This window comes from Schistocerca serialis, chromosome 10, assembly GCF_023864345.2.
Source record: "Schistocerca serialis cubense isolate TAMUIC-IGC-003099 chromosome 10, iqSchSeri2.2, whole genome shotgun sequence".
In the NCBI taxonomy this organism is placed as follows: Eukaryota; Metazoa; Arthropoda; class Insecta; order Orthoptera; family Acrididae; genus Schistocerca; species Schistocerca serialis.
The window spans coordinates 34600743-34628468 of NC_064647.1; the positions used below are offsets into that span (position 1 = coordinate 34600743).

Consider the following 27726-nt stretch of genomic DNA (forward strand, 5'->3'; position numbering starts at 1 on the left):
ACGGCAGAGCGTTTTCTTTCATGGAGATAATTTTAACACATAACCTGCATAGTGTTATGTTTGAGCACACATACGACATATGCCTGCCTTTAGAGGACAGGTATTATTGTCGAATACTGCAATGCTTGGGATGCAGCATTTTATTTTATTGTAGTACATAGACTTTGGTCTACATCTCACGTGAACCTTAGGCCACTTAATATACTAGTATTTGATCAGTCTGTTACAACATTTTCTGGCAATTAACCAGTATAGCAATTTGTGCTTTGTAAATGTGTCATACATTATATTTAATAGCACTGAATTTTTGCGCTGTAGCATATGTACTATAATGTCTCCCATTCACGTAGGCATCCGGCTACTATTCACACATACATTGATGTCAAGAAAAATGCATGTTTTCACTACACTTCTAGCATCATTTCTCAAATAGACAAATTTCAAGTATAATATTAGTCTATAACAAAATTTTTGGTCTACCTAGGTTTGACGTATTCTTGATCTTATTGAGTATGCCATCAGTCATTTTCTTATGACTAAAAATGTAGGCCATGTTATCGCCATTTTCACTTGAATCCAAGCTGCTGACCAGTTTTCTCGCTTGTAATGCAACTGATACCACAACTCTTATGTTTCAGGTATTGGCATACAACATTCAAACCTTCCGTTCCTTTGATAGGGTACATTTGTATCAGATATATCACTATGTGCAGTATGTACACTATATACAAAAAATTGATTTGTCATGAGTTTTACATATACTGCGTCCTAGCATATACAGTACTTGCATATATACAGTAAACTGCTGTAGTCAAGTGTTTTCTAGCACAAAAGTCGCCAGACCAAAATGTAACGCCCGTACAGTTTTCACGAATAGGTGGGTTACTATAGGTGGTATAGAGTCTGTGTTGAACATGAGACCTATTCCATCAACCATGATGAACTTGTCTCTCATAAAGTTTGTTCGCAATGGGTGCCATGACGACTCAGTGGATAACATGAACTCTTGAGATCTGCCAACGCTTACTTGGCCATAACTACAAAGAAGGCGAGTCATTTTTGGAGAGAATAGTGACTTGTGATGAAACGTGGTCTCATCACTATGAGCCGGAATTAAAACGCCAGAGTATGGAGTGGAAGCACCCACATCACCAGAGAAGAAAAAAACAATCAAATCTGTGACATTGGTGGAATGGTTATGATAAGCATATTTTAGGGTGCAAAAGCGCCTGTAGTGGAACATCACACGGAGACGGGGTAAACCATCAACAAAGATTACTGCTGTGCATTGCTGACGAACAAACTTCAACCAGCAATTTGCAGCAAATGACGAGGTCTTTATGTACAGAAAGTGTTGCTGTTACACGATATTGCCGGTCCTCACAAGGCTTGCCTCACCCTTGAAACCACCCAAAAATTGGGTTTCGGGCTGCTGGAACATATGCCTTACCGTCCGGATCTTGCTCAATCAGACTTTTATTTGTTTGGGCCGCTGAAACCGCATTGCAAGGCCATCGATGTTTCTCAGACACAGAGGTGCAAGAGATGGTGCATCAGTGGCTTTGCAACCAACTGGAAATCTTATTTTTGGCAGGAATACACAAGCTTGTAGACCGATGGAGCAAGTGCATTTCAAAGAAGGGAGACTATATTGCAAAATAATGTGCAAATCGACTGTATTTTTGAAGTAAGTAATGTGTTTTATGAAAAGTCTGGATAATTTTTGACTTATACAAAACAATAGCTCTGCTTCTGTCATGTAGGCGAGGCTTTCTGTCTTCACCAAATTAGCCAGCATCCTGGAGGAACCAAGGCGGCAGGCATCATTCTTGCCAACAAGTGTTGCGATTTGCAGCTGTGTGCAACCGGTGCTCTCAGTCGCTGCCGGAAGAGTCTGCTCCACATCTCGGACGAGACCGCCAGCAAGCAAACAGAGTGGAGACTGACCGTCTTTCCTGGCCTGCCCACCAGTTCCCTGAGGGGCTTCGTCACCCACCTAACACTGGAGCACCCAGCTCCAGCTACCCGACCCTCTGCACTGTCCAGACCTCTGAGCGTATTCAGCCATAGTCCAAGCAGGCGAGGCATAGTATGTACAGTCTCTAAGTCAGTATCCACACAGGCATTTCAGTGCCAATTATAAAAGTGAGTTTAACAATTTTCAGTCTTCAGTGCCCAAACAGAAGATAATATTTGCACGTTTTCGAGGGCACGATGAAATGAAAAGCAAGATGAACAAAAAACAACAGGAATATTATCAAAGAATGAGTGAGTCAGCCTGAGAGTACGTGTGAAGAAGTTCAAACAGTTCCGTCTTTTTCACTGTTTCCCTTTGATTTGCATGCATAAAATAAAAATTATTTTAGACCCACACACGCAATATTTACGTGCTTTGGAGAATGGCTTCTGTTACCTGCTTCTCATCAGACACAAAAAGTAATGTGATAGAAAAAAAAGGACTGAGCAAAGCAAACTAACATAAATAGTTACATGTCGTTCTCTGGTTAGTACAGTAGGTTTCCCATCAAGTTGATTCTTCTTTTGCGAAAGTATAAGGGATCATCCAAAAGGTTTCGTTTTAGGACATTGCTGCAAAGTACCAGGTGATCAAAAAGTCAGTATAAATTTGAAAACTTGATAAACCACGAAATAATGTAGATAGAGAGGTAAAAATTGACAATGCTTGGAAGGACTTGGGGTTTTATTAGAACAAAAAAAAGGATCGCTAGATGCTTGAAAGATCTCTTGCGCGCGTCGTTTGGTGATGATCGTGTGCTCAGCCGCCACTTTCGTCATGCTTGGCCTCCCAGGTCCCCAGACCTCAGTCCGTGCGATTATTGGCTTTGGGGTTACCTGAAGCCGCAAGTGTATCGTGATCGACCGACATCTATACGGATGCTGAAAGACAACATCCGACGCCAATGCCTCGCCATAACTCCGGACATACTTTACAGTGCTGTTCACAACATTATTCCTCGACTACAGCTATTGTTGAGGAATGCTGGTGGACATATTGAGCATTTCCTGTAAAGAACATCATTTTTTGTCTTACTTCGTTATCTACTTATTGCTATTCTGATCAGATGAAGCGCCATCTGTCGGACATTTTTTTGAACTTTTGTATTTGTTTGGTTCTAATAAAACCCCATGTCATTCCAAACACGTGTGTCAATTTGTACCTCTCTATCTACATTATTCCGTGATTTATTCAGTTTTCAAATTTATACTGACTTTTTGATCACCCGGTATATGCAACGTAGCGCGGCTACAATGTGGGTATATAAGCACCGACGTGTGGGCAAGGAATCAGTGTGACATTCGTGTCTTCCCGAAGTGCGTGCAGTAAATGAGGAATCGTGAACTACACAGTGTGTCCCAGTTCCGTTACGACTGCTTGTGGGAAATTCCAAACTGCGAAGCTATCTCATGGTGAATAGCGGCGTTACAGTCCTTTAAGTTTCAAAAACATCTGCGCAGAAAGCTTTTGCAATGCTGTAGCAGGCATCCTGGCCGTAAATGTAACAGTACGTCACCGACACTCGTCGGAAACTAGCAGTGGAGCAGTGAGGCAACAGCGTTTGTGGCCGAGAATTCGTCGAATTCGACCCGAATAACAAGAGACAGGTTTCTTGTTTCGCCTCCATGACGACACCCCAGCTCACAAAACGAAGACTGTGCTCGAGTTTTTGGCCAGCTAATGGATCACAGTGCTGGAACACCCACCGTATTCATTTCCGGTTGTTCCCCAAATTGAAGTTGCAATGAAAGGACGTCGCTATGACACAGTTAAGGGCATGAAAGAAAATTGTACTGTAGTATAAATGCTATTCCAAAAAAAGACCATAGCGACTGTTACAAACTCGTTTAAAACGATTTCAGTATGTTTCGATTCCGGGGGAGACTATTTTGAATAAGTACCACGATTTTGTGTGAAACGTCCTGCTAAACCCGCAGGACAGGACAGGTAGTTGGAATAATTGTGGAAAGGGGTCCGAATGAGCGGCTGTCAGTTACACTCGAACATATAGAACTTTATTTATTTCACCAAACATTACAGTACAAATTCTTGAACTTAGTTATCGGCTGAATACGCCACACTATCTTATGCCTTAAGGGCTCAAAAACTTTAATTAAAAAAGTCGGCTGAAAGCCATTAACTCAAAATTCCGACGCCAAAAGAATATTTAGCAGGCAGAAGGCCTCACGTGAAGTGAGTTCTATAATTTGGCTGAAGGCCCCAAAATCTAACACTTGAAAAGCAACAACCTTAATTTAAGGACGGCTGAAAGCCGATGATTTAAGACTGAAGGTAACATTAAATAAGAAAAACACAAGGCAGAAGACCTTACCTTCATTTAGTCTGAAGGCCCCAAACAATCTAACACGTGACAAGCAAGGAACTTTAATTTTAAAACGGCTGAAGGCCCATAGCTCAAAACATAACTAAAATAATTTTATTAAGCAGAACGCCCAAGGCATTATCTTTAAACAATATATTAATCAGGCTGAAAGTCCAAGCAATTTAACACTTGACAAGCAAGGAATTATAATTTTAAAACGGCTGAAGGACCATAACTTAAAACATAACTAAAATAATTTTTAGTAGATAGAAGGCCCAAGGTTTAATTTTTAAACAATATAAACTACTGGCCATTGAAATTGCTACGCCACGAAGATGAGGTGCTGCAGACGTGAAATTTAACCGACAGGAAGAAGATTAGCTTTTCAGAACATTCACACAAGGTTGGCGACGGTGGCGACACCTACAACGTGCTGACATGAGGAAAGTTTCCAACCGATTTCTCATACACAAACAGCAGTTGACCGGCGTTGCCTGGTGAAACGTTTTTGTGATGCCTCGTGTAAGGAGAAGAAATGCGTACCATCACGTTTCCGACTTTGATAAAAGTCGGATTTTAGCCTATCGCGATATTGATGCTCGCGTTGTTCGAGATCCAATGACTGTTAGCAGAATATGGAATCGATGGGTTCAGGATGGTAATACGGAACGCCGTGCTGGATCCCGACGGCCTCGTATCACTAGCAGTCGAGATGACAGACATCTTATCCGCATGGCTGTAACGGATCGTGCAGCCAAGTCTCGATCCCTGAGTCAACAGATGGGGACGTTTGCAAGACAACAGTCACCTGCACGAACAGTTCGACGACGTTTGCAGCAGCATGGACTATCAGCTCGGAGACCATGGCTGCGGTTGCCCCTGACGCTGCATCACAGACAGGAGCGCCTGAGACGGTGTACTCAACGACGAACCTGGGTGCACGAATGTCAAAACGTCATTTTTTGGGATGAATCCAGGTTCTGTTTACAGAATCATGATGGTCGCATCCGTGTTTGGCGACATCGCTGTGAACGCACAATGGAAGCGTCATCGCCATACTGGCGTATCACCAGGCGTGATGGTATGGGGTGCCATTGGTTACACGTCTCGGTCACCTCTTGTTCGCATTGACGGCAATTTGAACAGTGGGCGCTATATTTCAGATGTGTTACGACCCGTGGCTCCACCCTACTTTCGATCCCTGCGGAATCCGACATTTCGCAGGATAATGCACGACCGCATGTTGCAGGTCCTGTACGGGCCTTTCTGGATACAGAAAATGTTCGACTGCTACCCTGGCCATCACATTCTTTAGATCTATCAATTGAAAACGTCTGTTCAATGGTGGCCGAGCAACTGGCTCGTCACAATACGCCAGTCGGACGACTTTGCTAGCGACTGCACTGACGAAGCCTCGCTCCTTTGCCGAGCAGATAGCTAGAATAGCGTTCAGCTAAGTCCATGGCTACGACCTAGCAAGGCGCCATTAGCCTTACATAGCAATTGATACTTATCGTATAAAGCATGTCTCATCAAGAACGATGTATACAACAAGGATGAATTAAAGTTAAGTATTCCAAAAGCTACGTACTTTTCTTTATAGCATTCATTACGTATCCTGTTTCAGACCTCACACCATCCTTCGTGTGTTTATAGCGTGCATTGTGGTCCCCTCAAATCACACTGTGTCGGCACTTCTGTCGACACATCAGGAAGCACACTGCCTAAATTTACGTCAACGGCCAGGACAGGTAACCGGAATGTTAACGGCCACAAGGCAGAAAATTCCGCCAGTGTATTTCAAATACAGTTAGACTCCACCTTCGCCAACTCGAACACACACGTTGTTGCTTGCGGGAATGTCTCAACAGCCAACAACGAGAACCAAACGGCCCAATGTGAACAGTCTTGACTCTCTGGTAAATTAAATCCAAACTCAACTTTCGTGTCCAGGGTCGGCGAGTCACGGACCTCATAGCAATGGGAACAGCCCCACACACTCCGACTCTGCGTAGAGACTCCCAGCGGGCCCGGCCAAACTACGCCCCATGGAGATTTCCTCGCTGCTTCATGCCAACCCACTGATTGCTCGCACACAGCACAGCTGGTAACTATAAGCACCAGACCAAAGATAGTACAAGGTGGGAATTCGATACACACCGCTCCTGCCCCTCACAGAGAGAGCGAACAACAGCATAATCGGAATAACTGTCGGAAACCAAACACAGAACAGGAGGTTTAAACCAACGCATAACGTGAGCTCAACACAGCTCATTGCGAATATAATCCACGACTTCTATTTTTCGTACAGTCCTAATAGAACTGGAATACACTCTGTATGCGAACTATTGCCAAATTCGTCCAACCGAGACCAGTGTGCTGTTATTCTTTTCTTGGCTGCCAAAGGACAGACAGTAGACCCTCATCGAAGACTGAAGAACATGTATGGGATAGCATGTCTTTTGACAGCCACCATTGTGCGAGGCAAGGAGTGCTGCTGCTTCATGACAACACATATCACCATATCAAAAATGTCGTACCACAGAAGTACTTAAATGGGAGACCCTTGTGCACCAGCCCTATAGTCCTCTCCCCGTGCAATTATCACGTCATCAGTCCCTTAACAAAGGCCTTGAAAGTCGATGATACCTGTTGGAGAAAGATGTGCAAGAGGCACTTCTTCATGTGCCAGGACATGGTCTATCTTCAACCTGGTGCATAGGTGGGCTAATTGCCTCAATGTTCATGGCAATTTTGCCTCATTGGCATACCTATTCAAGACTGTACAGGCTTCGAACGGAAACTTTTCGATACCTTTCATATTTAAAGCTGCACTACGTTGCCAGTGGTGTTAATAGTACTATAGATGGATGAGGTTGTAACCAGCTGTGGTGATTTCTGCGTGCCATGTTGCAGGCTTTCTGAATGCGGGGGACTGTCTGGTGCCAGGGAACATGGGCTTCAAGGACCAGGTGATGGCACTGCGCTGGGTCAAGGACAACATCGCCAGCTTCGGGGGAGACCCCAACAACGTCACCATCTTCGGCTGCAGTGGAGGGGGATGGTCCTGCCACGCTCTCGTCCTCTCGCCGTTGACCAAGGGTGCGTAAGTACTCGTCACCAGTTCTGTGGAAAGGGGGTCTACAATGTTCTACAAATCAGAGTGTGGTGTGTGTGACGATTCCTGTCACAGCATGCCAGATATTTTGTACATTTTCGATATCTGAATGTAAGTACTATTAAATGTGGGAATGGCTTAAAAAGTCTTAGTCACACAAGATGTCAGCAGTGCTGCAGCTGAGACACAGCAAATGGCCATTGACATTGGCAGTTGTGTGGTCGTGTCATCTGTTGCAACAGATCTACATCTTCATCCGCAAGCTACATTATAGAGTGCGGTGGAGGGTACTTTGTGTAATACCGTCACTTGCCCTTTCCTGTCCCAGCTACAAATGCCCAAGAGAAAAACAGTTGTTGGTAGGCCCATGTGTGAGCTTGAATCTCTCTGATTTTAACTTTACGCACTATTCGCAAAATATACATAGAAATGTGCCCTCTCAGGAAGGTTAACAGTGAACCACATCATGATGCAGAACGGCCTTTCTTGTACTGCCTGACACTTTGTATGTCTCCGCGACATTTTCACGGAATTTGCTGCACTTCTTTGGATTTTCACCATTTACTCTATAATTCTACCGGATATGGCATACAAACTTAGGAGCAATAAGTACTGGTTGAACCAGGGTTTTGAAAGTTATCTGCTTTGTGGGTGGACTAAACTCCTCAGGATTATCTAGCGAAAAAAATTAATTAAAAGGAACTTATAACGTAAATTGTACTTTCCGCTGAGAGGCTCTATGATAATTACAAAAGTGACTTTGTAAGTTTCTTATATACTTAAACACGTGTTCATAAGTGTCAAGTTGGTATCTGAGAAGTGTGTAAAACCTATGTATGATATCGAAATAAGTAAATTCAGTGCAGAGCAACAGAATTATGTGAAAATTTACTTTTCAGCGGAAGTATGTGGAGCTCACACTACACTGTGCGAAATCCAGACTAGCTTGTACATCAAACAATTCGTCTGCTAGAACGGAATCTATTTTCAATGACATTTACATACTCCATCTGACTGAAACAAAAAAAAAAGACTCAGTTTAAAATATTGGCCCTGAATATTGCTAATATTTATCTTTAGCCTTGCAAACAATCGCTGTACTAGAACCGTTATTGTAATTACATAGCTAATGAACATAAAATTAACGCATCTGGCATTCTGATAAAACTGCTTGAAATTCATAAGATAGCACTTTACTGAAATCTCTTACGCGTATTAAGCCTCTGAACTGATATTGATACTGTTTTCACAAATACACTCTGCCAATAACTGTGTCTTGCAGTGGACATGAACTTTCATAGCATTCAAATTTATTGGCCTACCTGTGTACATGGAACACTCGTCTGCTTCGCAGTTTGTTGCAATTGGGAATAATGATGGGACTGTCAAAAATCAAATTTGGCTTGCGTTGTGCAATTCAATATGGTATCTTACCAACTTTCATAAATGCAGCTCAGTACACAACACGCTATGTGCAATGTGAATGTGCAAACAGGGTCATGAAAGTCAATGAAAATGGGCAACTAATCTTAACGACTGATAAATGAGAAGAGAGCCTCCAGGTTTAACTGTGTTTCAGTAAGCCATAAAAACAATACACATTTTTATGAAATTCTCACACCTAGACAAGTTAGCAAAATATTTCTTAATAATTCTGCTGTGTAAAATTCCGCCTTTTGACACTTGTTTCTACTGTAAGACAAGACCAAGCACGTCATTACAGAATTTCTGGAGCAAACTTCAACCATACACTATTTTCTAACAATGAGATCTTACACAATTACAAATACAAAAAATCTGGGTTACCTTAAAAGTTACTTTTTATCATTCTTGCATCAATATAATTTCATTTGCTCAATATATTTCCTCAAAACATATTGTTGTAAAATCTTTTTCAAATAATGCTGTCTCCTCTACACAGCAGGGCAGCTTCCATCCTTTTTAAACCAAGTACATTGCCAGACTGTCCAACACACTCTGTTACTGCTACTATCTAATTTAACTCTTCCAAAGCCAAGTTAACCTCTCTAACACATCTGATCTCAAACGCAGTCTTACTAAGAATATGATTATATACATATTACAGAGGTTGAGAACATTTATGAAATTCGCAATTTCATTCACTTTTACGGACAAAACTTCCTGAAAATCATCATGGCAAACAGAACGGCCCTCAATCAACTCTTCCTGTATCATAAATGACTGACTAACTAATCAACTGATTATCCGATAGCTAACTCACTAACTAAACAACTCAACTGCAGTCTGCCATCTGTCTTACTGGCGATTCGTTTTATGTGGTCATACCACGTTAAATCACTCTGTACGCATACTCTCATGTATTTAATGCATGTGGATGCTTCCATTGACTGTTTGGCAATCATGTAATCACACAACCACGAGTCTTTCTGCCGATTTAGGAGTAATACAGGGTGATCAGGAAGTAACTGGTTGTCATTAAATGGCTGTTAAGTTTTTAATATTGATGCCATAGTATTGGGAATAGCACAAACGTAGAGAACATTTGATTTTTCATGGCGCGTAGTACCGACGGTGGCCGTGAGAGGCGGTACACTCAACAACAACAAAGATGGTCGATCGCGTTACAGTTGGGAAACAATCACAGGCAGCTTCACGCTATGAGATGTGGAATTCTATCGTTCTTCTGCAGAGATAGTGGCCTACGGTAAAGAGAAGGAATGTCATATTTCCTCCAGACGCAATAAAGAGTTGCCACACAAAGCTAGTGACCACAGGTTTGATAAAGGACGCAACAAAAACAGGCCGTCCATCCAAAATCGTAGCCCAAGGAAATCGAGACGTCAGACAGCACGAGAGAGTGGACTCACAAGGCACATCAGGTATTGCATAAGGAATTAAACTTTCGAACATGGAAACTATTTTACGTACAGCAGCTGACACCAGAAGACTATGTTACCAGAGTGGAGAATGAGGAGTTGATGTTGGGTTGGAACAAAGATTGGCCTCAATTGTTTCACAACAGCCTCTAGAGTGACGAGATCGTATTCCGTATGGGAGGTTTTGTCAGTCGGCACAACTGCCATTATTGGACAGCACAGGATCTTGAAATTACGATGGAGAAGACACATTGTGAGTAGCCTTTACTTTTGTATGTTTTATGCTAAATACGATCTGACAATGTGAACTGACAAAGTACATGTGCTACTGAGATCAGAGTCACTTCACTTACATAAAAATGAAAAGAATCGTGTGTGTGTGTGTGTGTGTGTGTGTGTGTGTGTGTGTGTGTGTGTGTGCGTAAACTGATCTCATTCGTAAGCAAGTAAATAAGCAAACCAATAATTTCACGCTCAGTAGACTTGGTCAGTGCGAACTGTTTGAAAAAAAAACAGCAACATAAATCTATTAAAAATAAACTGTAATGTCGACCTGTATAAGAAAGTAACCTGAAAAACACGAAAATGTCTGCACTGAAATATTGCCCTGGTAAAATAAGGAAACTAAGAGAACCTACATTAAGCAAAGGAAACGAAACAATCATTATCTCACCTGTTAAATGTCCGCCCCCAGTAGCTGATTGGTCAGCGCGACAGAATGTCAATCCTAGTGGCCCAGGTTCGATTCCTGGCTGGGTCCGATATTTTCTCCGCTCAGGGACTGGGTGTTTTTTTTTTTTTTTTTGCCCTAATCATCATCATTTCATCCGCATCGACTCGCAAGTCGCCGAAGCGGCGTCAAATCGAAACATTTGCACCCGGCGAATGGTCTACCCAACTGGAGGCCCTAGTCACACGAAATTTACATTTTACCTGCAAAATGAGGTACTGGCAGAAACAGCAACACAGCAAGACTCAATGTCAATAGACATTAATATGAAAATTCATTTAATCTTCCTTGGTACAGTAAATTAACTCAGAAGATCAATCAATAGAATAATCAATAAAACTTGACTAAGACGAGGGTGAAATGAACCAACAATACAAGTCTATTAAAATAAACTTCTTACCTCATCAAGTAATACCTTGCTCTTCATTCATAAACCTATTTTATGTCCGTATGCTATCCAACCATTCTTCTGAGTCATCATTCCTTCTCGTAATAAATCTGCAACTCACATAGTTCCACAAGTGCGACCATGCATTACACTGTGCACTCAAGGAAATGTGTCTGCTGCACACCACAGCTATCCACTACTGACTGTCATAGATTCTGTTAACTCCATAGTGTTGCCATCACAGTGACTGCTACTGTCGCAGGTTCGAATCCTGCCTCGGGCATGGATGTGTGTGATGTCCTTAGGTTAGTTTCGTTTAAGTAGTTCTATGATCTAGGGGACTGATGACCTCAGATGTTAAGTCCCTTAGCGCTCAGAGCCACTTGAACCTTTTGTTGCCATCACGGACACAGATACCGTTGCCTAACAACTGTTTCTCTGACCAAAATTCTTCAAATATATCATTTTACTTTACAAATATCAATACATCCAATAACATCATCAAAAAATAGCCATCTTACAGCATTCTCGTCCAAAAGTGACCGTGTAGTGTGGAATAACGGCTACAAACGACATCAGCCCATATCTCTTGCGTGACACAATGAACATGGAACCCTATGTTCAAATGCTTCAGGATTACGTTCGGCCGGCCGTGATAGCCGAGCGGTTCTAGGCGCTACAGTCTGGAAACGCGCGACCGCTACGGTCGCAGATTCGAATCCTGCCTCGGGCATGGATGTGTGTGATGTCCTTAGGTTAGTTAGGTTTAAGTAGTTCTAAGTTCTGGGGGACTGATGACCTCAGATGTTAAGTCCCTTAGTGCTCAGAGCCATTTGAAGCATTTGTTTACGTTCGACCAACGGTGTCTGGATGTGGATATACCGACTACATCGTCTTTAAGCAAGATGGCGCACCGCCTCACGTTGCATATGTCGTGCGAAACTTGTTGGGGAGACGTGGACCTCATGAATGACCTGTAAGAAGTCTACGCGTGACACACTGTGATTTTTTTATGGGACTGGTCAAAAAATTGATGCATTGGAGGCACAGATTTGGGAAGTACTTACCAAGATCGCACACAACTTCCTCCAGAAAGCTGTGGATTCCATTCTACGTCGTTTGAGGAAGTTCCTGCAACGACATTCAATGGACTTTTAATGTATGCAATAATATTCCCATATAACAGTGCATGTCATCATCATTTATTGCATTTATGGACCTTTAAGGCCTACAGCGGAATAAAAAGAATACAAGCCACAATATAAAAGGAATACAACAAACTGCACATTACAAAAATTTGCAAAGACACACATTACAAAAAGAAAAAACACACCAGTCACAATCTCAGTGCAGGAGACATTTACTGCAGATGGCGGTCCATCCCTGTCGGTCTCCAGCTGTGGCACTCCACTTCTTTTCTCTATCGTCAGACATAAGCAAAAACACTCTGTGAGTGCGTTAGCATCTATAGAACAAATGATTGGGGTTAGGAGTGGATCCTTATTCCATGACAAAATTATTCTTACTACTACATCATGAAGTTGGTCAATATTACGATAAATCATCCAATTCCGGTTCTAAGTTCGGTACTATTTAGGATGACAATGAAGTTTTTGTGATAAGCTGAGCAAAAGATTACTCAAGGTTGCTCGAGTTCACAGTGGACGCAAGCTGGTGAACCAACAACTTTAAACCTCTGTTAGGAGTATTTACCTTAGCTGCAATGAGCTGTCAGCAACATGGCTGCTCTCGTCCTCTGAAAGTCCTATAAAAGCTAATCAAAATCTTTGCTGATTTTATTAGCAGAAACCGTCCTATGTTTCTCGTTAGGTGGGAAAACATGCACTCATCCCTGGTCTTGAAATATGGCGATATGCATGTGCATGGATGGAGCAGCGTGCATATTACAATGCCCTCTCAGTTCTCGCAAGAACAATTAATTACATGGTTGCTTCGTTTCTCCGCTGTTGGGACTCAACGACGCTATAGCTAATATCTAGCTGAATGTCAGCCGAAGTGAATGCAGCGTTCACACAATATTCCTTATTTGGCGTCGTACAGAGCATGAGGCTCCCTGTGCTGCACTTGACACTGGTTCAGAGGAGAGTCCCCGAAATTTTCGGTCTTGTGTCTCTCGTAGCAAAACTATCCCCCACCTGGGTCCTTTCGTGCTCCACGTCACGGCTTTTTCCGACCAATAGGAGCATTCCTTTCATCTTGTGGAAACTGCCTCTGTCAGACGCAAAGTGCCTACCATCAAACTGCATCGAAATTTCAGCAGTTCCGTCCTTCCCAGTTCATCGGCGTTTTTGTGCCCGCTCCAGACGCCTAAAAGTTACACGCATACATCATGAGCGTACCACACCCAGTTCACATGATCGACTGCGTCACTGGTCTGTTTGTATCCATCTCGAAATTCTCCAACGCAGTTTTCTAAAGATTCTCCCTGTACCACGCCACTGGCTCGCTGCCAGCCTTCTTCGACGAGTCACCCAGCATGTTCGTTGTCCACTGCCACAGGTTGCTTTAAGAGCGTTCAGCTGTAGTCGGGCCATGACATCGCAATTCGCATCTGCTCCCAAACTAAGACGTTTCCTCTAGCAGCTTCTTTCTTCTCTTGCTCGTTAACATGCAGGATTTAGGTTCGGTGTGTTAATATCGTCGACAGAGTGTCATCACTTTGCATTGCATACTGTGCATTTTAATAGCCAAATCTGCTCATTTTCGCTGAAGCAAGTCAGGTGACATATTCACCTTTCTGTTATGATGTATAAAATCTCTCATGTAAGGTGCGAAACTGACATTCATTTAATCTGTCATCTTACGCAGCCTCAACCTCTACTGCTGTTGGCTCCACTTGTTTGAGTATTGCCAGTACCCGACCCTTCCATCGTGTCCTCGGTTGTCCGTTTGGGCGTCTCCCAGCAGGTTGCAAATGGAGAACACAGTTAGGGTTGGTTGGTTGGTTGGTTTGGGGAAGGAGACCAGACAGCGTGGTCATCGGTCTCATCGGATTAGGGAAGGATGGGGAAGGAAGTCGGCCGTGCCCTTTCAGAGGAACCATCCCGGCATTTGCCTGGAGCGATTTAGGGAAATCACGGAAAACCTAAATCAGGATGGCCGGACGCGGGATTGAACCGTCGTCCTCCCGACTGCGAGTCCAGTGTCTGACCACTGCGCCACCCCGCTCGGATCAGTTAGGGATGGATCCACTGTAGTGTCTTCTTCCCACATATACAGCCCATGTGTGGCTTTCCATACCGCTGGTAAAGGGCTCCTTTTGTTCTTCGTTCCCATTTACCCTTCATGGTATTGTAGAAGGGTCCATGTACCTTCCTCTCGAAAGCACGAATTATTTCTTCAGTTGTTACTGAAGTTGCCCAGGTTTCACAATCATATAAAAGTAGCGGCCGTACTAATGTCATGTACAGCCGAATCAGCTATATCAGCTGGGTTTTCAATAAATTGTTTAGGCTGAAGAAAATGCGATTAGCGTTTGTTATTCGTTGCTGCACCTCTTTCGTCTCTTCACTTTTGTTGGTCAGTACGGATTCCAGGTATTTGAATTCTCTTACTCGTTCGAAGGCATGCCCGTCAACAATAATGGAGGGGAGAAGAGATTGACGTCTGAGACAACGAGATATTTTGTTTTACTCTCGTTCACTACCAGCCCTATTTGTTTCATGGTACGGAGGAATCGTGAAGCGTCAGCACTTAATTGCTTCCTGTCGCCAAGGGTCACAATATCGTTAGCAAATGCCAGGATTGTGTCTGTTCGCACCAACTCCATTTCTCTGTTTCGACCAGGGTCGTGGCTTACTTTTTCCAAGGCCAAGTTGAATAATGGCGAGCAATGTACATCTAACACTTGCCATATCTCTGATTTTCTCTAGGTTTACGATTCGACTTCTTATCAGCCTCACAACGAACTTGGCTGCAATTTGTATGGTGTCAGTGGCTGGGAGTTGCCAGTCGGGAAGTTCGGCCGCCAAGTGCAAGCCTTATTGAATGCGACGCCACATGGGGCGACAATGGGGATGAAATGATGATGAGGACAGCACAACAACCAGTCCCTGAGGGGAGAAAATCTCCTACCCCAGCCGGAAATCGAACCCGGGCCCCCATGCGTGGTATTCCAATGTGCTGACCATTCAGCAGATGGAAAAGACACAATGTATGATAAAAAAGATTATTGAGATAGTTACGCGAGACAAAAATTTAAAATATGATGAGAGACTGGAATTCGGAAGCAAATATAGGAAGAGGAAGTAGTAGGAAAACATAGGCTCAGGGAAAGGGACGAAAGGGCAGCCTCCTGATATAATTTTGCACAGAGCTTAATTTAATCAACGTCAATGCTCTCCTTAAGAAACATGAATGAAGGATGCATATCTGGAAACCAATTTTTAAATTGTAAGACATTTCCCAATGCAGACGCAGATCGATGATAATTTATTCGTTATGAACTGCAGATTACAACTACAGAGACAGTAAACGGCAAAAAATTATGAGATGGAACCTGAATAAGTTAAGGCCGAGAGTTTTACGATAATCTTTAAGGGACCATAAGGCAATGACTGACTGAAACAGAGGAAGGAGTCCACTACAATACGAATGAATATTTTGAGAGAAGAGGTGGTGAAGACAGCAGAGGATGTAAATTGGGAAAGTTACAGTAGATTTTGCACTTGGAAAACTTAGGTGCCGAAAGTGAATAAGAAAAACAACAAAGAAAACTTTGTTCAAAAGAGAAGGAACTGTCAAGAGCTCATTTGGCAGGCCAGAACTAAGCAAAGAATGGAATACTGGAATGTGGAAGGAATATGTAGAGAGGAAAAGGGGAGGGGCTGTACAAACTAATATGAGCACAATGTTAGATTCCTGCGAACTGTCTGACCACGCAAGGCAATACTGATCCTACCGCTTACCTTAGTGCCGGCCGCGGTGGTCTAGCGGTTCTAGGCGCTCAGTCCGGAACCGCGCGACTGCTACGGTCGCAGGTTCGAATCCTGCCTCGGGCATGGATGTGTGTGATGTCCTTAGGTTGGTTAGGTTTAAGTAGTTCTAAGTTCTAGGGGACTGACGACCACAGGTGTTAAGTCCCATAGTGCTCAGAGCTTACCTTAGTAGACAGACTGAAGAGACGCAAACCTGTGTTTATGGCATTTGTATACTTAGAGAAAGGTTTTGACAATCTTAACTGAAAGACATTCTTTGAACTCTGGAGATACAAGCGATAAAACAGATGGACACAAGATTATCTACAGCTTCTACAGAAACCAAACTGCAGTTGTAAGACTTCAAGGACTTGAAAGGGAATCAGTAATTGAGAAGGCAGAAGTATAGAGGCTATAAAATGCAGACTACCAATACCAAGAAAAGCGTTTCTGAAAAAGAAAATTCTTTGACATCAAATATAAATTTTAATTATTGGGTAGTATTTTATGAAGGTATTTGTGTGGAGTGTATCCTTGTATCTAAATGAAACGTGGACGATGAACACTACTGTCAAGAAGACAACCAACGCTTTCAGAATGTGGTGCTAAAGAAGAATGCTGAAGATTAGACAATCGACGCTTTCAGTATGTAGTGCTAAAGAAGAAGATCAGGTATGTATTAGAACTAAACAAGATGTACTGAATTAAACTGCGGAGGGAAAGTAAATTATGGCACAACTTGTCTATAAGTGGGGAATAGTTGAGAGGACATATTCTGGGCATGGAGTCGTCAGTTTGGTAATGGAGGCTAAATTGCAGAGAGAGAGATTCGAATGGATGTAGGATGCAGTAGTTACGTAGAGACGAAGAGACCTACACAGGATAGAGTATTGTGGAGACACTGTATCAACACAGTCTTCAGGCTGAACCCAAAAGCAAACAAATAGTGAGACGAATTGTATTTCTTGTTAACGCAACCCACCAGCAAATAACTTCACCTTTGATTAAGTAGATCAAATGAGTATTTATTGCCAGAATACTTGTCTAATATAGCCTCTAGCCCATATCACTTGTGATGTATTTGTGTATGCATATCTGTTACATACTGCAAACAGATTTATGTTAGGGAAAAGTTACAACTTGAACGCAGTTTTCTTATGGTGACTTTCAGAAAATGATAAATTTGAACTACGGTTTTGCTCTCTCTGCCATTTGTGCCACTTTTCATAAGACATAGGCTATATTCCTTCGTGAACCAACAACCAATGACCAGTTACATATTATCCATGACTTTTGAATTCACTGGCAGTTCTCAAAATGTGTAGAAGACATCGATATCAAATGTATCATAATGCAGTTCTGCATATTCTGTCATACTTTTTTGTGCATTAGGGGCTTTTCCGCTGACCTCAAATATCATGTGACCATTCTCAGGCATATTAAAGGACGCATTAGCGTCGTATGAAACTATTTTTAATTACCGTTTGCGTCGGGAAAGCAAGTTGATCAAAAAATAAAGACGGCATTTTGGCAACCAAATATCTATTTGTCAGATGGATCATAACACCTAAAGTGGTAACTGTGAAACCAACTATTATCCCTGGTCCTTCATAATTACTTGCAAGGCCGGGATCAGTGACACTTTAAGGATAATGAAGAGGACGCAGGGAATATTGCATTTGGTTTATGCCAAGGTGTTTGACAGAAAGATTCAATTAGGAATGTCAAATCTTTCGGTGAAAGATATCGCCTTATCAGAGAATATACTTGTATATCCCGCATGTGAAGACTATTTTAGCGATGCTGCAAAGAGTAATTGGCAATCTGGTGGTATTACATCTAATTATGACATATTCTAAACGTTGCAAATAAACAAAATGTCTTAAGGAAAAACGAAATAAATAACAAGTTTGCTTGCGTGGCCACCATCTGCAGAAAGCACAGAAATATTCGTTTTGTAAGTAACAGTCGCCATTTTCTTGCTATGATGTATTTTATTTGTTCAAGACGCGTTTCGCCTTTTGCTTTAAGGCATTTTCACTGGAATCTTTGCGATATTTGTAGATTATAGAACAGTTCACTTTTTTTTACGTGAACTAGTAACAAGTCGCATTATAACTGCACTTACGAGACATAAGCACATTTTAATGTTACGAACACTCACAATTTTCATGTTCTCTCAGCTAATTGGTGTGGAGCACTATTATTCTTTTGTCACGAGCTGCGGGTATTTTACCAAAAATTGATTTAAAGTCGTAGCTACTGTATCTTCAATTTATGTCTCTTCTTCTTTGGTTTGTTTGTGTACATGTTACCAACTTAACGAATTATATGCTGAAAACTAAAGTGTGTTCATTTCTGTTCTCTCTCTCGTGTGTGTGTGTGTGTGTGTGTGTGTGTGTGTGTGTGTGCGTGTGTGTGTGTGTGTGTGTGTGTAGTCAGTCAGGCCGAGTTGAAGAAAGTGAATGTGAATGTAATAGTTGTCAGAGTGTGGTATTTTCAGAGGTGTGATTCGAGTTCAGTTAAAAAATCCGATATTCGCATTAGAGATGCCGTTCTGGCACAGGTAAAGACGTGACACTTCGGTATTTGCCATCTGGCGATTACATCTTTCGAAAAGTCAAGCCTATACCATGTTCTTAAAAGTACTATTTCAAAGTTTTTGTCTTATATGTTGGATGCTACTTACGATGCCCTAAAGACTCATTTAGAAGTAATATCTTCACTCTTGCACCCCAAATACTACGGAATGTTAAATTTATTCTGTACAGAATTTTGAAGCTATGCTTCGTTCAAATGCACTAAAAAGACGCTGTCATAAGTTATAGATGACGTACTTTATTAAAAGCTACACAAGACCGGGCTCCGGACAGTGACGTAGCACTACCGACAGGGAAGACTATGGTGTTCGGCACAGGGCTCTGGCGCATCGTACTGTATCTCCAAAAATAAACGAAAAAGCAGATAAAAATTCACCTGACGCCCTCTCCACTCCTTCCAAATTTGCAGAAACAACGAAACAAACTTCCCAAAATTCACACAGATGCAAAATCCCCAAGAGTTGAGATATTTGACAGAAGCTCGAAATTTAGCGCGGACTTTAATGTGAGATGCTTATAATAGTTTCCAAAACGAAACTTTGTCTCGAAACCTGGCAGAAAATCCAAAGAGATTCTAGTCGTATGTGAAGCATGTTAGTGTCAGGACACAATCAAAGCCCTCACTACGCGATACCAATGGAGTGCTGCCAAAGCAGAGTTCAGTAACACAGCCTTCCGAGATGCCTTCACAAAAGAAGACAAGTAAATATTCCAGAATTCGAATGGAGAACAGCTGCCAACATGAGTAACGTAGAAGCAGATATCCTCGGTGTACTGAAGCAACTTTAATCACTTAATAAAAGCAAGTCCTCTGGTCCAGACTGTATACCAATTGAGTTTCTGTCAGAGGATGCTGACGCATTAGGTCCATACTTAACAATCACATACAACCGTTCGCTTGACGAAAGATCCGTACCCAAAGCCTGGATAGTTGCACAGGTCACACTAATATTCAAAAAAGGTAGTAGGAGTAATCCACTAAATTACAAGCTTATATCATTAACGTCGATATGCAGCAGGATTTTGGAACTTATATTGTGTACGAACATTATTAATTACCTCGAAGAAAACGGTCTACTGACACAAAGTCAACATGAATTTAGAAAACATCGTTCTTCTGAAACACAACTAGCTCTTTATTCGCATGATGCGTTGAGTGCTACTAAGAAGCAATTTCAAATTGATTCCGTATTTCTGGATTTCCGGAAGGCTTTTGACACTGTACCACACAAGCGGCTTGTAGTGAAATTGCGTGCTTACGGAATATCGTATCAGTTATGTGACTGGATTTGTGGATCAGTGTCATAAAGGTCACAGTTCGTAGTAATTGACGGAAAATCGGCGAGTAAAACAGAAGTGATTTCTGTCGTTCTCCAAGGTTGTGTTATAGACCCTTTTGCTGTTCTTTATCCATATAATCGATTTGGGAGACAATCTGAGCAGCCGTCTTAGGTTGTTTGCAGATGACACTGTCGTTTATCGACTAGTAGAGTCATCAGAAGATCAAAACAAATTGCAAAACGATTTAGAAAAGAAATCTGAATGGTGTAAAAATTGGCAGTTGACCATAAATAGCGAAAAAAACCACATGAGTGCTAAAAGGAATACGTTAAACTTCGGTTACACGATAAATCTGTCAAATCTAATGGTCGCAAATTCAAGTAAATACCTAGGAATTACAATTACGAACAACTTAAACTGGAAGGAACACACAGAGGGCATGAATGGCGGCATACGTGGTCGAATCACCAGACTGACAGAGAAAGGTGCAGTGCGTTGTATTGGCAGGACACTTAGAAAATGTAACAGACCTACTAAAGAGACTGCCTACACTACGCTTATCCGTCCTCTTTTAGAATACTGCTGCGCGGTGTGGATTCCTTACCAGATAGCCGGCCGGTGTGGCCGTGCGGTTCTAAGCGCTTCAGTCTGGAACCGCGTGCCCGCTACGGTCGCAGGTTCGAATACTGCCTCGGGCATGGATGTGTGTGATGTCCTCAGGTTAGTTAGGTTTAAGTAGTTCTAAGTTCTAGGGGACTGATGACCACAGATGTTAAGCCCCATAGTGCTCAGAGCCATTTTTTAGCCTTGCCAGATAAGGTTGACGGAGTACATCGAAAAAGTTCAAAGAAGGACAGCACGTTTTGTATTATAGCGAAATAGGGAAGAGCGTGTCACTGAAATGATACAGGATTTGGGCTGAACATGATTAAAAGAAAGGCGTTTTTCGTTGCCACGCACTTAAATGTGATTTGCGGAGTATCCATGTAGATGTAGATGTAGATCTAAATCTGCAGAAGCAATCTGAGCAGCAGTTGGCCCCACAGTGACACAATGAACTGTTACAGATGAGTTACTTCAAGGACAGATCCGAGCCAGACGCCCTACAGCGTGCATTCCACAGACCCCGAATCACCGCCATTTGCCACGTCGGTGGTGTCAAGTGAGAGCTCATTGGAGCGCAGGGTGGAGGTCTGTTTCAGATCAAAGCTGGTTCTGTCCCAGAGCCAGTGATGACGGTGTGTTGTCTAGAAGAAGGGTAGCCGAGGGCCTGAAACCAACCTGTCTGTGTGCTAGACACACTGGACCTATATCTGGAGTTACGGTCTGGGGTGCAATTTCGTATGACGGCAAGAGCTCTCTTGTGGTTAGCCCGCACACCCCGACTGCACCTTTCTCTGTCAGTCTGGTGATTCGACCGCGTATGCCGCCATTCATGCCCTCTGCAGCAAAAGCAAAATCATCTACGAGGTGCGACAATAAAGCAATGACATGATTTTCTTTGCAAGATATGGCAACGTTGCAGGCTTGAGTAGGTACAATATCTTTGATCTTGGTCTATAAGCAGCTTCTGGTCCAAGCGGCACATCGATGCAACTGCTCAGTCGTGAGTTCTCCTGTAATAAGTCAACACGTGTTTGTGCCTCTCGTCACGGAAATGGAACCGCATAATATTGCGCAATGGTATGCCATTTCTTTTTGCGTTAAATTGGGTGAAAGCGTGACGACAACTTATGGTAAACTTCAGAAGGCTTTTGGAGAGGATGTTATGTCAAGAACTCAAGTTTTTCGTTGGCATAATATGTATAGTGAAGGCAGAACGAATGTTGAAGATGAAGACCGCAATGGACGACCATCAACCTCACGGACGGATGTCGGCTAGGGAGCGTGAACTCGTACGATCTGATTGAAAATTATCGGCGAAAATGTTTGCAGAAGAACCGAACATCAATCGAGAAACGGTTCGTCTAATAATAACGGAAGATCTTGGTATGACAAAGATTTGTGTAAAAATGGTCGACAAAAATATCACACCACAACAGCGAGAAACACGAAAAATGTGACAACCGATCTCTCACAGCAAACGGAAATCAATCCAGAATTGTTGAGCCGTGTCATCACTGGTGATGAAAGTTGGTTTTTTCAGTATGACCCAGAGAGAAAACGCCAAAGTTCGCAATGGTGCTATAAGAGATCACCCAGACCAAAAAAAAGCTCGCATGTCAAAGTCAAAAGTGAAATGCATGCTTGTGTGCTTCTTTGATTCCAAGGGAATTGATCATAAAGAGTGGGTGCGTCCTGGACAAACAATTAACCAAAATTACTACAAAGAAATTTTAGAAAGACTTCGCAAAATTCTTCGTTTCTGTGCCAACAATGGTGATAACTGTCGGCCGTGTGGCCGAGCAGTTCTAGGCCGTTCAGTCTGGAACCGCGAGACCGCTACGGTCGCAGGTTCTAATCCTGCCTCGGGCATGGATGTGTGTGATGTCCGTAGATTAGTTAGGTTTAAGTAGTTCTAAGTTCTAGGGGACTGATGACCTCAGATGTTAAGTCCCATAGTGCTCAGAGCCATTTGAACCATTTTTTTGCCGATAATTGGATTCTGCATCACGATCATGTGCTATCCCATACTGCTCTGTCAGTAGAGCAATTTTTAACCTCAAAACAAATTTCAGTACTACCACAGCCACATTATTCACCAGATATCGCTCCTTGCGACTTTTTTGTATTTCCAAGAGTCAAAACGACGGTCAAGGGACACCATTTTCAAACAACACAAGATATCCAAAAAGCTGTGACGAGGGTCTTGGAGGATATTGCAGACGATGAGTTCCAGAAATGTTACAATCACTGGCAGAGGCGCTGGAAAAAAGTGTTTGCAATCAGAAGGGAACTACTTTGAAGGAGACAACACTAAGCAACATTTTTTTTTACATCAGTCTCATTACTTTATTGTCGCACCTCGTACATAATGGAAATGCTTCACGTTACTGAAAATTAGTTGGTCATCTGTGTAAAATCGACTAAGATTGACCGCTGTACACTTAATGAGGATATCCATTATGTTGACTTCTCCATCTACTGTTTTCCTTATCAGAACATGAATAGAGCCTTCGGTTCTTAGCAGCTGACTGAGTAACTTGAAGGAAATCATAATCTTTGAATTTTCTGTACAGCTTGTCCAGTGGAATTCTGTGATTTATCGTGACTCAGAGGACCATAGACACGGGTTCCCAGGTAGATGCCGTGTTTCTTGACTTCCGCAAAGTAAGAGCATATGGACTATCAGACCAATTGTGTGATTAAATTGAAGAGTTCCTAGATAACAGAACGCAGCATGTCATTCTCAATGGAGAGAAAGCTTCCGCAATAAGAATGACTTCAGGTGTGCCGTAGTGGAGTGGCGTAGGACCATTGCTATTCACAATATACATAAGTGATCTTGTGGGTGACATAGGAAGTTCACTGAGGCTTTTTGCGGATGATACTGTGGTATATCGAGAGGTTGTAACAATAGAAAATTGTACTGAAATGCAGGAGGATCTGCAACGAATTGACGCATGGTGCAGGGAATTGCAATTGAATCTCAATGTAGACAAGTGTAATGTGCTGCGAATACATAGAAAGAAAGATCCTTTATCGTTTAGCTACAATGTAGCAGGTCAGCAACTGGAAGCAATTCCATAAATTCCTGGGTGTAGGCATTAGGAGTGATTTAAAATCGAATGACAATATAAAATTAATCGTCGGTAAAGCAGACGCCAAACAGATTCATTGGAAGAATCCTAAGGAAATGCAGTCCGAAAACAAAGGAAGTAGGTTACAGTACACTTGTTCGCCCACTGCTTGAATACTGCTCACCAGTGTGGGATCCGTACCAGAAATGGTTGATAGAAGAGATAGAGAAGATCCAATGGAGAGCAGCGCGCTTCGTTACAGGATCATTTAGTAATCGCGAAAGCGTTACGGATATGATAGATAAACTCCAGTGGAAGACTCTGCAAGAAAGACGCTCAGTAGCTCGTTACGGCTTTTGTTGAAGTTTCGAAAACATACCTTCACCGAGGAATCAAGCAGTATATTGCACCCTCCTACGTATATCTCGCGAAGAGACCATGAGGATAAAATCAGAGAGATTAGAGCCCACACAGAGGCATCTTTCTTTCCACGAACAATACGAGACTGGAATAGAAGGGAGAACCGATAAAGGTACTCAAGGTACCCGCCGCCACACACCGTCAGGTGGCTTGTGGAGTATGGATGTAGATGTAGATGTAGATCGTAAGCAGCAGATAGGTCCATCATTGTAATCTGTAAGGCTTATAACTAGGCTTAACCCACTCTTTCCACGTCTGAACAATACTTGTTGAGCTCTAAGTTTTATCAGTGTTTAAGAGTGGTAAATTTCTACTTTTCACCATTTATCGAGGAACGCTGTAATTTTGTGTTACGACCCTTGCAGGCCTGTTCCACAGAGCCATCGCACACAGTGGTGTGGCTGTGGGGGACGGCGTGTGCTCCGACCGCATGCGGGACCGATCCTTCGCACTGGGCGCCCACCTAGGACTGGAGACGGACGACTCCCAGCAGCTGGTGGACTTCCTGAGGAAACAGCCGGCGCAGGTGCTCGTCGAGAACGCCATGTTCGGCCGAACTCCAGACGTAAGTCAACCAACACCCACACCCGTATCCGGATCAAAGATATCTCCGAATTGGAGCAAAAACTTGATAGTGGCGACCCTCTCCCACGTCGAGTGTTTGAGGCAGGACACCAAACATTTCAAAAAAAAAAGATTTTTCAAAAATATGTTGATTTCGTAATGCATATCTTTCTGAAGTGTTTGATATATAAAACATACGTGTTCGAGGAAATGTGGGGCATGTTATTAGGACTTAATTGAGCCAAAGTGCAGTGCCACGCCTCTTCACAAAGCATTCTCCTATCGCACATCACTGTCGTTCGCGCTGTTGAATTCAAATGCGTATATTTTGTAATGGGAGCCAGGGGAAATTAGGATGACCTTTGGTGCCTCTCCTGCTCGCAGTCGGCCGTTTTCGAGCCCTATCCCCTTAAAAAAATCTCACTGTTAATTATATTACATAATTATTAATAAGTATAATTATATATTAATAATTAATTGTTAATTATATATTAATCATTATAATTATAATTAATAATCATAAATAATTATTACAATCGGATTATTTGCGACCGGGAGCATAAGAACTCTTCAGAAAATTTGAGACCTTTATTGTCTATTAGCTAATAACTTTCTCTTTTGTATGACGTAAAATTAAATATAAGAAACATAAAACCAGTAAAGACAGGACAAGAAAGACAGTACACATTTCTTCAATCCATAGGTCCCAACATTCTTTTCTCTCTAATATTATTACGACTTTGCTTTGCGTACTTTCCTTTCTGAGAAAAAAATCTATTACCTCATCAGAGTTCGTCAAGCATTTTGCTTCATGAAAAAACAAAATGTCGTTTCTAATACTGAAAAAGGTGTTAATACAAATAGTACCCAAGACTGATGTTGTTTGTCGATTTGATTATGTCTATTTTGTCACTGTCTGCTAGATAAAACGAAGTAGGCCTTTCTAACACATGCCAATTGTGTGAGACTGTTTTGATGCAAATGGTCATTCTTGCGTAACTCATTTACAGAAATAACACGACAAAACATAATTCACGAGTACTAATATCAAATGCCTTTCAGTACAAGCAAAAAGTTTTGTGTTAGGAAATAGTTCCACATTTCATTCCTGCGCTCCAGTTTCTCAAGCATGAGATCGATATGTAGTAGTACGAAATTCTTATATAAATTTGGAATCGTCGAATTCTTCTATATAACTTGTGTGATGTCCCCGTTTCTTCTCTTTCCTCGTTCTAAAAAATAATCTTGTCAACACTAATTCTGTAACTATTCCTGCCACTGACAAAACTTATTCTCTGGTTAACTCCACTAACCCCAGCAGAATCACAGGTACTGTTATCCCGCGTTTATTCTCCACTTAGGCGTTATTACGTGCTCGTATAATGTGTTTTCCGCGCTATTCCGAGAACAGAACTTAAAGCGCCTGCTAACAGGGGGACAATACAACTGGTAATGTAGTGATCTGACAAAAATTTTCTAATAAAATTTCATTTTCTTGAATACTCCGAGAAGATAATACGTAATATTTCTTACCTGTTTTCCTGTTAGTCGTTTATTTCCACTCTGGTAGTCTGAATCTATGGACTTCGCTAGTAATTATACACCTCTGATCATTCGCACACCCAGTCAACCACATAAACTAACAGTGACTGGCATTCAGCCATTCGGATTTATTCGTCTATGATGGTATAGCCCCCTCCCCTTTTGTCTGGGGGAAAGTTTTTTATTTCTTGATGCGACAGGCACTCCCCTGCCAAGACATCACGTACACTACGTGTGCATTCAAAAATCAACTTATGATTCGTTCAAAAACCAACTTAGAATGTGTTCAAAAGTGGTCAACAACCAACTGGGGTGCGTTTCAAAATAATATGAATAATCGATAGAGTAATGTGCGCTGGATGCTAGGCGCTTTGTGAAACAAGGTTTTTTTCTCCAAGAATATGCATTTGGCGCCCTCTGAAATTGCTGCCCAGGGCTGATACCCTCCAGATCCGGGCCCGACCCCTCCTCACCACACCTCCTCCCCCCCCCCCTCCCCCCTGTAGCAGGGCTCTGTTGAGGGCAGAATCTGCCGTTCAGCTGTGTTTGCACTGCAAAGCTCCGACAACACTCTGGCGGAAACTACACGTTGCCATACTGCGCTGCAGCAGTGCCACTTCGCCTTTCTTCTCTGTGTCAGTTAAGGCTCTGCCATGAGTTAGCAGGCTGGCACATGGGCAGGTAGCTGTAACGTTCTCTGCTTCTTGCGAAATTTAATTCTTGACGCTGTAGCGCACCAAGCGCTATTTGTCACAAATGTGTCTTTTTATTCAGGTCACAAGAAATTTTCGATTGGTGGACTTTGTTTTTGATTGTATTGTGTCAGCATTAACACTGTTATGATTTAGCCCGCCGGAGTGGCCGAGCAGTTGTAGGCGCTTCAGTCTGGAACCGCGCGACCGCAACGGTCGCAGGTTCGAATCCTGCCTCGGGCATGGATGTGTATGATGTCCTTACGTTAGTTAGGTTTAAGTAGTTCTAAGTTCTAGGGGACTGATGACCTCAGCAGTTGTCCCATAGTGCTCAGAGCCATTTGAACCATTTGTAATGATTTCATGGTCAGAAAATTAAGATTATTTTCTGTCAGCGGCTCATACCTCTTCAAGGAACCAGCTGCTTTCAAAGTTGTAAAATTCACTGCAACAGTCCTCAGCTCCCGGATATTGTCATGCAGCATTCGCTCACTTACCACCTTCCATTTCTGTATGTCACGTCCGCACGATGGGCAATGAGACATAACGTGAGCATGTCAAAGTGAAATACCAAAT

The 27726-nt window shown here is 42.4% G+C and overlaps 1 protein-coding gene across 1 annotated transcript in view; it reads left to right on the forward strand.

The window, feature by feature from the left end:
* The window catches only part of LOC126424766 (esterase FE4-like), a 189915-nt gene that overhangs the window by 80355 nt on the left and 81834 nt on the right, over positions 1-27726 (forward strand). The window contains exons 4-5 of the mRNA XM_050087517.1: positions 7257-7442; positions 24718-24917. Coding sequence (XP_049943474.1) covers positions 7257-7442; positions 24718-24917 — 386 coding nt within the window. The remainder of the gene's footprint in view (positions 1-7256; positions 7443-24717; positions 24918-27726) is intronic.